The sequence below is a fragment of the Gobius niger genome (assembly GCF_951799975.1).
Source record: "Gobius niger genome assembly, chromosome: 2".
In the NCBI taxonomy this organism is placed as follows: Eukaryota; Metazoa; Chordata; class Actinopteri; order Gobiiformes; family Gobiidae; genus Gobius; species Gobius niger.
In genome coordinates this window covers 25,708,892-25,718,832 of record NC_136853.1, presented here as the reverse complement: position 1 = coordinate 25,718,832, position 9,941 = coordinate 25,708,892, and the positions used below count along the sequence as shown (strand labels likewise).

At 40.4% G+C, this 9,941-nt stretch overlaps 1 protein-coding gene across 1 annotated transcript; it reads left to right on the top strand.

Moving 5' to 3' along the window:
• Nucleotides 1–2,232: 2,232 nt before the first annotated feature.
• On the top strand, nt 2,233–5,799 carry cetn3 (centrin 3). Its single transcript, XM_079551618.1, has 5 exons — nt 2,233–2,383; nt 2,704–2,839; nt 5,130–5,244; nt 5,330–5,521; nt 5,659–5,799. Exons 1-5 carry the CDS (start codon nt 2,367–2,369, stop codon nt 5,700–5,702), a joined length of 504 nt encoding a protein of 167 aa, XP_079407744.1. The 5' UTR covers nt 2,233–2,366; the 3' UTR covers nt 5,703–5,799.
• Nucleotides 5,800–9,941: the final 4,142 nt, after the last annotated feature.

The window sequence follows — 9,941 nt, the reverse complement described above, 5'->3', positions numbered from 1 at the left end:
ATAGAATATACTGCTGTCATGTAACAGACTCTGCAGGGAAAAGGGTTTACAGCTTCGACAGCTTCCATTGTGACAGCAACGGTCTATAAAATTGTTTATGCCTTTGCCTTTATTGTTTTCCACCAGCTAAAGGAGAGACTGTGTCCGAGGTCGAGGAGTGGGAACAGGGGGTCTCTGTACAAGCAAAAGGGGTGGGGTTGGGGGGGGGGAATTTAGTTTAATGACATGAACACATAGTTGCCTAACACTAAGGATTTAATATGCTTGGAGTAACCACCACACCCCAAAACTCTATGAAGAACCATTCACAATTCAAGGAGACATCAACCGAGGGAAATAAATACTGACAGACATTCCAGAGAGAAAGCTGAGCCCAAACCTAGAAGTTTGCTGTTTTCAACCATTTCAGTTTGTGGTAAGTAGTGAAAAGTATAAAAAAGTCCAACACAGAAGGTGCTTTCTGAGGCAGGTCTGGTCTCACCCCACCCTGCCCCGTCATCACCCTCCAGCGCCCGGATGTGGACACATAAATGTCCAGCCTTGTGTTTATACCCTCAAGTAGCCTATGCAGTGGCTCTCACATGTGGTTTCTTCAGAAAGATGCCTCTGTGTGAGCCACTGATTCTGGATCAGGTCAAAGCCCTGCTCATTAGGCCCCCCTACATCTAGCTACTCAACCAGACCTCTGTTGGGAGAGAAGGATCTCAAATGTCACATTAAATCTAAAACAGGCTAGAGGTCAAACACAGGACAGCAGGACATTTTTCTGTTATGCCGCCCCATTCTCTGAGCATATGAGGTAAAGGGCAGATTAGTGAAATGACTGGCTTGCAATCATTTATTATTATTTATGACTTTGTGGCTTGGATGGTAGAGCGTGTTGTCTTGTGATCCATAAGGTTGGCGGTTCGAATCCTGGCTCTAGTTGGTGCAGACTGTTTCTGTCCTTGGGCATTCAATCAGGGCATACTGTATCTGATAGCTTACCAGCATCAGGTATGCCCTGAAGAAACCCGTTAACTGAAGCTTGTACAAGCGTTATCCATGGCTATTACTTTGGATGGTCACGTATCTGAAAGCCTGCCCTGCTGCATAATATGCACATCTGTGGTGCAAAAACTCTCCACTTTTCACCTCCTTTCTGTACTGTCCTGTCCAACCTTTCCAAACCTTTTTGTGATTAAGAGAAGTCCTTAAACTGAGGTGTGGTTAAAAGATTTAGGTGACCTACAATGGCTTAGATAAATGTCTAAAGTCACATTTTTGTTGACAAAGAATATCACCGTGTGGGAATCCTGGGTGTGCCCTGAGACTAAGATAGGACTTGTGTCCCAATCTCTATCAGAGCTCACAGACGTAGGGCAGGAGACACTTGTAGATAAGGAGCGACTGAGTGTTAGTGGGTTCCCACTTTTCAGGCGACAATAGCCCTCAGTCCCCATTGAACAACCCAAAACTATAAAGCACCCTATTGAAGAACAATTACAAGCAGCCAAACATGTCATTTTTGATTATTATTATTATTATTATTATTTTAGATTATTTGGTTTATTTGGGCTGCAAACAGAGTAACTGTCATAACAGCATAGCAAGAATAGGCGGAGGATAACTCATAAACAGCCTAATTTGTATTCAAATGGTTTATTTTGTTATTTGACTTCAACTCAAAAATCACTTATGTTTTTATTCTAGAAAATATATGTTGTAGGCTAGTAGAATAGTAGAATACTTAACCCATAATCAAGAGTGCCACCCAGGTGCTACAAATGCTGTCCTCATTGGTTTGCTGGCTGAGTTAAATTTGTTCAACTTAACTAGCATCACATGCATCCTGAAACCACTGTTTCAATTTAGTTCATGGTATCAATGACTAATCAATAAGGTGCCACACTTGGCATCAATATGGCGGATGAACGGATTGATGTTTTGTTTTTGTTTGTTAGGCGTTATTTAATTAAATGTATTTATTTATTTATTGAGAACTCATCTGTCGCAGCAGAAGTGCCACTTCGCCTCCACTAGAGGTCACTAGAGGTCACTAGCTGATTTGCTCTCGCGAGAAGCCACTGCACTGGATGTTCTGTATTTGAGGAAAAACAAATAATTGAATAGTAAGCATGAATACTAAACGCGAAAGTATGCTCTTTTATAGACCAGAATATAAAAAACAAAACAAAACATTTTAATGGTGTTTTATTCGCGGTAAGACGAATGACCAATCAGCGGATCCGTTACTGCTGCCTGGTAACGGCGCTGGCCAATTGGAAATCTTTGTGCGCGCGGATAAAAAGATTTGTTGTGTGTTTTGGATTTCTGGCCACCGTAGATCGGCTCTGTGTAAAATACTGTCGGCAAACCTATCTAGAATGAGTGTGTCCTTAAGGTAAACCCGTCACTTAAATTTTGACTTGAATCGATTCAATGCACGAAGCTATTTTTACTTTTTTGTTGTAATTTTTGCCAGTTGGTTAGTACTGTCTCTATGCTAACGCTTTAACATAACACTACCCCTTTTGTTTCTACAAAGCGGAACAGAGGCAAATGTGTTCGGATCAAATAGATTCATTGCATTGCTATTGATGTTTTTCGAATAATATCAATGTGTGGAACTGTTACACGATTTGAGTTGCAGTTAATGCTTGTCATATTTTAAGCCTGTACAGTATTTTACATTGCTTGAATACCGTTTTTCTTCTGTTTCAGATCTGAGCTTGCTGTGGACAAAACCAAACGCAAGAAAAGGAGAGAGCTCTCTGAGGAGCAGAAACACGAAATCAAAGAGGCGTTTGAGCTGTTTGACACGGACAAAGACAAAGAAATTGACTACCATGAACTCAAGGTAGTAGGGCTGAAACAACTAATCAATTAATCGATTATTTGAATAGTTGACAACTTCTGTAGTAGTTGATTAATCGTTTTTTGATCAAAGCAGACTCACGTAGGGCAAAAGTGTCATGAAAATGTAGTATTTTTGTTTACCATTTTGATTGGGTATGTAGTGTTTGTACCTTGTCAGATTCATATGTGTCTCATCCAAACAGAAAGCAGAATTATTTGTATTTTGTATTTATTTATTTAAAAGGGACAATGCATTTACACAAAGTACAGTATACTTAAAATGCAGGATTATAGCTCAAGCTAATTTCCATCCTCTGTCCCCAACCGGACCAGGCCCGGCTACACCACACACCACTCACTCTGCAGAGCATCAATCAGTCCTTAACATTTGTTCTGCACATTCACCCCTGCACTCACTCACACAGTCCTATACCTTCTAAAACCCACACACTTTACACCTACACACACCCGCATTCCCATACCCACAGACCTTGCCCCCGCACCCCCATACCCACACACACACAATTAGCACTAATAGCCTCCTACAAACATTGCTTCATAATGTAAAAATAAAACATTTACATACACCTTTCACAGCCAAGCGATTTATTGATTAAAATAAAGATTGTCTGTTGATGAATTGATTATTAAAGTAAAGGCACAAGGTAGCCCCCAACATTTCTGCAAATCTTTATTATTTATTTTCATGGGCCAACACTGAAGTAATGACACTTTGGTACAACAGAAATAACAGTGTGATCCGGATGTCCCATAAAAAATATCTCAACACACAGGCACAGCCATTAACGTAAAAACTAGTAGTACCAAAAGTGAGTACACCTTTCAAAGACAATGTTCAAATTGGAATCAAAATTTCAATAGTTTGTGTTGCCACCAGAATGTTCCAGCTCCGTCTTAAACACCCTGGCCATAGAGTTAACTAACGAGAGCTTCACAGGTCACTACTGGATCACTGCTCCATAACAATATCATGGGCCGGGTGGATGTCGGAGACCTTGTGCTCCTCCAGCCTCTTGTTTCGAATGCCCCACAGGTACTCGGTAGGATTTAGATCGGGGGGACATGCTTGGCCAGTCTGTCACCCATATCCTCAGCTTCTTCGGCAGGGCAGTCGTCGTCTTGTGCATTTGGAGTCACTATCATATTGAAGGTGATCAGGTTGGCATTCATGGTTCCCTTCATGAACTGCAGCTCTTTGTTGCAACTTTTGCCTTTGTTCCTCCTCACCTGTTGCCTCCACACATGCTTGACATTATCTGAGCGCAAAAGCTTATCTTGGATTCATCAGACCACAGGACATGGCTCTTGTGCATCATCTGTAGGATGCAGGCCAATCTGACACGTCACCCCTCGGCATTCATGGTTCCCTTATTGAGAATCGTGGATACCAACATGTTCTGTGCCGAGCGTGATCCCCTCCCTTTGATAACTGGGCTACAGGGGCGTACTCCAATATCAGTTTTCAGTTTATTCGGTCAAAATTATGACATAAGATTTACATTCAGTTAAGTAAACTTCTTCATAACATAACATACAAAAATGACCGAAAAGGTATAGGCTGAAGCTAATGCTTATTTTGCCTACCCTTGTCTTTTTAAACTTACAGCACGTGTTTTTGTTAACTTTCCAACATAACAGACATTCAAAAGGATTTTATTATATATATATATATATATATATGTGTATATATATACACATACACACATACATACATATATACATATACACATTTTAAAGTAAGTTGACAGTCTTAAACAAACTAGTAAACAGAATTAAGGTATTTTTCAAGTATAATACTTTTATACATTCTCTTTAGGTGGAAGATAGAGGGACATAATTTGAGATCCTCTGTACAGTTATTCCAGAGATCGACCCCTTTAATGGAAACACAAAATCTCATGGTGTTTGTTTGAAATGTTTTCTTTACAAACATCTCCACTCCTCTGAGCTCATACCGGCTCTGTCTGACGGTGAACATATTTTGTATGATATGAATATGATAACGGCCCCAAACGTACCCCCAAGAAAGCGACTCCCCTGCTGAAGCATGTCCCTCGACAGCGGTTTGAGTAGCACATGGTCTCATAAAAAGATATAATGAAATATTTGCAGAGATGTTATGGGTCCACTTACTTTTGTGAATTTCAGTATGTAGATTTTTGCTTCACATTCATTTGTACGCCTGACTTTATCACTTGTGTCCTTATTGTATTCAACATAACCTGCTTCAGTAATCTATCCAAAAAATGTTATGCATCTTGTTGTTGCAGGTTGCAATGCGAGCACTTGGATTTGAAGTAAAGAAAGTGGATGTGCTGAAAATATTAAAAGACTATGACAGGGAGGGGAATGGAAAGATCTCGTTTGATGATTTTAATGAAGTTGGCAAGTATTTCAGTTTTGTTCTCCTCAAAAAGTCTTGATATTTTTGAAAGTGGATTACATTTGTAAATAAAACTTGTCCCTATAGTAACAGATCGTATACTGGAAAGAGACCCAAAGGAAGAGATCTTAAAAGCTTTCAAATTGTTTGATGATGATGAATCAGGGAAAATCAGTCTGAGGAACTTGAGACGAGTTGCACGGGAACTTGGGGAAAGCATTAGTGACGAAGAGCTGCGGAGCATGATTGATGAGTTTGACACTGATGGAGATGGAGAAAGTAAGTTACCCTATTAACACACCTTATATTTATAAGATGAAATGATCACAGACTTAACTTTTAAAGATATTGTTGATGGAGCAAATCCCATTTAATGCTCGTCCACGTTACTAATCCTTTTTTTTTGTCTCTATCAGTTAATCAGGATGAGTTTCTTGCAATCATGGTCGGAGAAACCTAATTCTTCACTGATAAACACTGAGGATCTTTCCGGGATCGCCAATAAATATTTGAGAAATGTAAATAAATTGTAAAGACTGACACACATTTGCATAACTTAACTACAGCTCTTTTAATCTTGTCTTCAAACATGTGCATTCCTCCTGACTCCAGTGGGTCTAAACTGTACTTGTTTGTGTATCATCTCTGGTTCAATGGACTAAGATGGTCTATTATCTGTGAAAATTAATGTTTTTATGGTTGTTGTTGTTGTTGTTGTTGTTGTTGTTGTGTTTTTTTTACATAAAGCAATCTTCATAATGAAATTGAAGTTTTAGTTTTATGTCCATGTTCTAGATATCCACAAGAGGGAGACATTCAGATTTAGTTTGCAACATGTTGGACCAGTTTATTGTTGGTCTATGCGCAAATCAAACTAGGTTGGTGTGAATTAAAAAAAACGCTATGGTGACATCATCTGCATAACAACATACAGGATTTTATTATTATTATTATTAGGCCCGAGCGGCCTGGCAGGGCTCGGGCCTATTGTAATTGTACGGCAGTGCGCGGAGCGCACTGAAGAAAGACGTGCGCGTAGCGCACGTCCCGAAAAGAGCGCGCAGCGCTCAAGAAACAGAGCGCGGAGCGCTCCCCATGCATTAGACAGTAATGGGGGGACTCCCGGCACCACGCCCTGTCCGGTGAAATAGGCGTGTGCCGCGAAAGCGGCACATTTGTAACTGCTCGTGTGAAAAAAGGTGAAAAATCCAGTGAAGGCGCAACATTGACAAGAAAGTAGTCGATGACGAGCGCAACGCGCTCGTCATCGACTATGGCCCTAAAACAGTCCCTAAAACCCTACTATAGAGACTCAGGGCAATGAGGCCTATCCAATGATATAGGTATTTGCCGCGAAAGCGGCATATTTGTAGTTGCTCGCATAAAAATCTGAAAAAAAAAACGCATTAAGAAATATTGACAAAGAAGTGGTAAAATACGAGCGCAACGCGCTCGTATTTGACAATGGACCTTACGGGTGGGTTACTGGACGTGAGACCTTTCCGACGATATAAATATGGGCCGCCGGAGGCGGCGCTATATTGTTATTGTAAGGGTTTTTCTTATTATTATTATTATTTTTCCTCTCCCCCCACAAAGTGCCATTTCCCTCTGACGAAAAGTCCTGAATTTTTGCCCAAAATTCAAAAATGTTAATGGTTCAAAATTTGCTATTCCCAAATTTCAAAATTCAAAAAGATGGCGCGTCAGCGCCCCCTGGAAATCAGGATTACATTGCGCCTATAGAGAAACCCAAAAACGTAAGTTCGTCGTAGACGACAAAAATTCGGTACAGTGATTGGTCACGTGAAGCCAAACAAAAAAACATATTACGCGGTTGCTAGGCAACCATCTGTATGGCGGCCATCTTGGCCAGAAGAGCGACCTGGCGCCAAAGGCGCCATTTCGTGCCCTCGCATTTGAACGAACTCGTCCTAGGGCGTTGAACGCAGCGACTCCCCGGTCGCTCCAGATCATCTACACATGTGGGGCATTAAAAGTTATTAAAAACTTTCTAATAGGATTTCCGGTTTTGTCATGGCAACGCCAATAATTTGGCGTTCATTTTCGGCGTTCGCCGTCACCTTCGAAGAGTCATAACTCGCAAATACTGTGGCCGATTTTACCGTAACTTGAATCGTTGGTCGAGTCCTCGGCCCCGGATGTTTTGATATAGGAAATTTGAAAATGGGCGCAATAGCGCCCCCTGCAGAGCGCCGAATAAAAATGAATGGAGAAAAAAAGTAAACTTTGTCGTAGACAAAAAAAATTTGGCACAGACATCCGTCACGTGACCTCGATCAAAAAGTAAATTATGGCCACGCCCATTTTACCACCGTGTTGCCATGGTAACGACCCGAAATAAAGTTTGGCGTAGCCAAACCAAAATTGGTACACACCTTCGTCATGACTTTCCGAACAAAAAAGTACATTATGTGGTTGCTAGGCAACCCCCACAAAGTCGGCCATTTTGGGAAATATCACGTGATCTGGCGCCGAAGGCGCATTTCTTGCCTTTGCTCTTTTATAAACTCGACCGAGGGTGGCAGCGATAGCAAAACCACGTAGGGCGCGGCAGCGCCCCTCGGTTGTTGCGGTAGCGTGCGACGGCGTGCGCCAACCGGCCAACGCTGCTCGCGAGGGCCTCTAAATGCCGCTTGCGGCTTTAATTATTATTATTATTATTATTATTATTATTATTATTATATTTAGTATTATTTTATTTGTACTTCACCAGCGTTACATTGATTGAGAAATACCATCGATATAATAATTTGAAAAATACATACTGTGTAGCCTAATGCCCGCACATACAAGTAACCAGCCGACGTGTGACATCGAGGTGCTTTATTAACAAGCTGCCAAAAGTCCAGGAGCTGCTGTTTCGGCCACAGCTCATTCTGAACACACTTATGAACCTCAAGAACGGAGCCCTCTCTCTCTAAAGTCCGTCCCTCTTATGGTCCCTCCCGGCCATCAACTCTCAGGGCAGTCCTCTCACACTTTGTAGAGGGCTGTGGGCATGGGCATTCTAGTGTCCAGGTACATAACACTAGAATAATTTTACAATATTACATTATGAAAATTGCAGTTGCAACCCAGAAGCATCGGAGAACCATGACTTCCAACCTTATGTTTCTCTGAAAGAAATAGAGCCATGTCATTGGTTAATGAGTGAGTTTAATTATCTTATCATTTAATTATTCCTTATCAAAATATAAACGATGTCTTTAATTAAGCTGTTTTTAATATTAATAGACAGGAGTTCAACTGTTGGCCAGAACAGAAAGGGAATCTTGTTTTTATAAAGCATTTGAGCTGACGACATTGGGGCCAAAGCAATGTAATGTAAGTAGGAAATAATGCTAGCAGTTCAGTCCGGCCCTCGACTTGTAGGGCAATTCATAAGTTCATAAGTATGTTAAAAAAAAACATTTTAAGAAATTACCAGAATGCTCAATCCAGCTACTAGGGGGTAGCTTAAATAAAAATAAAAGGAAAGAATTCCACAGGTGTCCAGCAGAGGGCACTGACACAATGAAAGATCAGGATATAAACAACACATTGTAGTCAAGTGGGAAATGGACAGTGTGCCCCTGGGCAGTTATTGTTGGTGCAGCCCTCCGACACAATTCAGCGTTTTCATGTGGCCCCTTATGAAAATGAATACCCCACCCCTGCTGTATAGCCTAGTGTTGATATTCTTTGAAAAGTTCCAAAACAAGATCAGCGCTCTAGCAATCATATGTTAGAATTTATTTACTTGTTTGACATGAATCTAGTTTGAGTTTCACTTATGATGTCTTGGAGTCTGTGTTTAAATGTTTTTACTATTGTTAATTTTTCCCATGAAAGAATACAAAACAATGATAAACAAAATGGTGCTTGCATTTTAATGAAGGCAGTTTAGATGGTGAAATGGACAAAGTTTCCAGTTAAAGGTTAAAGACATGTTGAATTTCGCTGTATCCATTATGTAAAGATTAAAGCAACAGTATTTTAGATTGTACATGTAGTCGTTTTACTGTATTAGTCATTTAGATATGCAGTTTGTTTCTTTTGCTCTATTCTACTACGATGTATGAAGACCACAAAGCCTATAGGCGGGTCCCCTTCTTGCCCTGTTATTTGGCTCTCCACAGCCACAAATGTGATTAAGATGAATGACTTGCTCGTGAGATGGTTCAAAAAATGTCTCGCTTTACTTTTCATCTCACTCGCACCCTGAGAACTTATGATTAAGTGGACTGTGGTGAGCCAACCCAATTTGTTTGTTCATAACTTGAACCAGTCATACAGTGTCATAGAGAACATAGTAGAGAAGTTTGAAGGGCTGTGACAAAATATCAGATGCACTTTTCAATCTTGACACTTTAATTAGAAGTTAGAAGTCCTTTATTTTACTTTTAATTTTATCAGAGTGCATCGGACATTACATTTTTCTTCCATTTAAATGTTCTGGAGGGTATAGTCCTCAAAAAGCACCTGATCATCATTTTAAAGGATCCTCTGATGCACTCACCCCCATCCCGCATTGAGTCTTTTTGAGGTCAAATTGAATTTCATTTATAGACTTTCTACAATTTTTTTTTACTTATCATAATTAGTTACTGTATTGCAATACATATCGGATCGTGACGCATATCGGAACGTGACAAAAGTGGATCGTCCCAGCCCTAAAAGTTTGTAGTTTCATAAA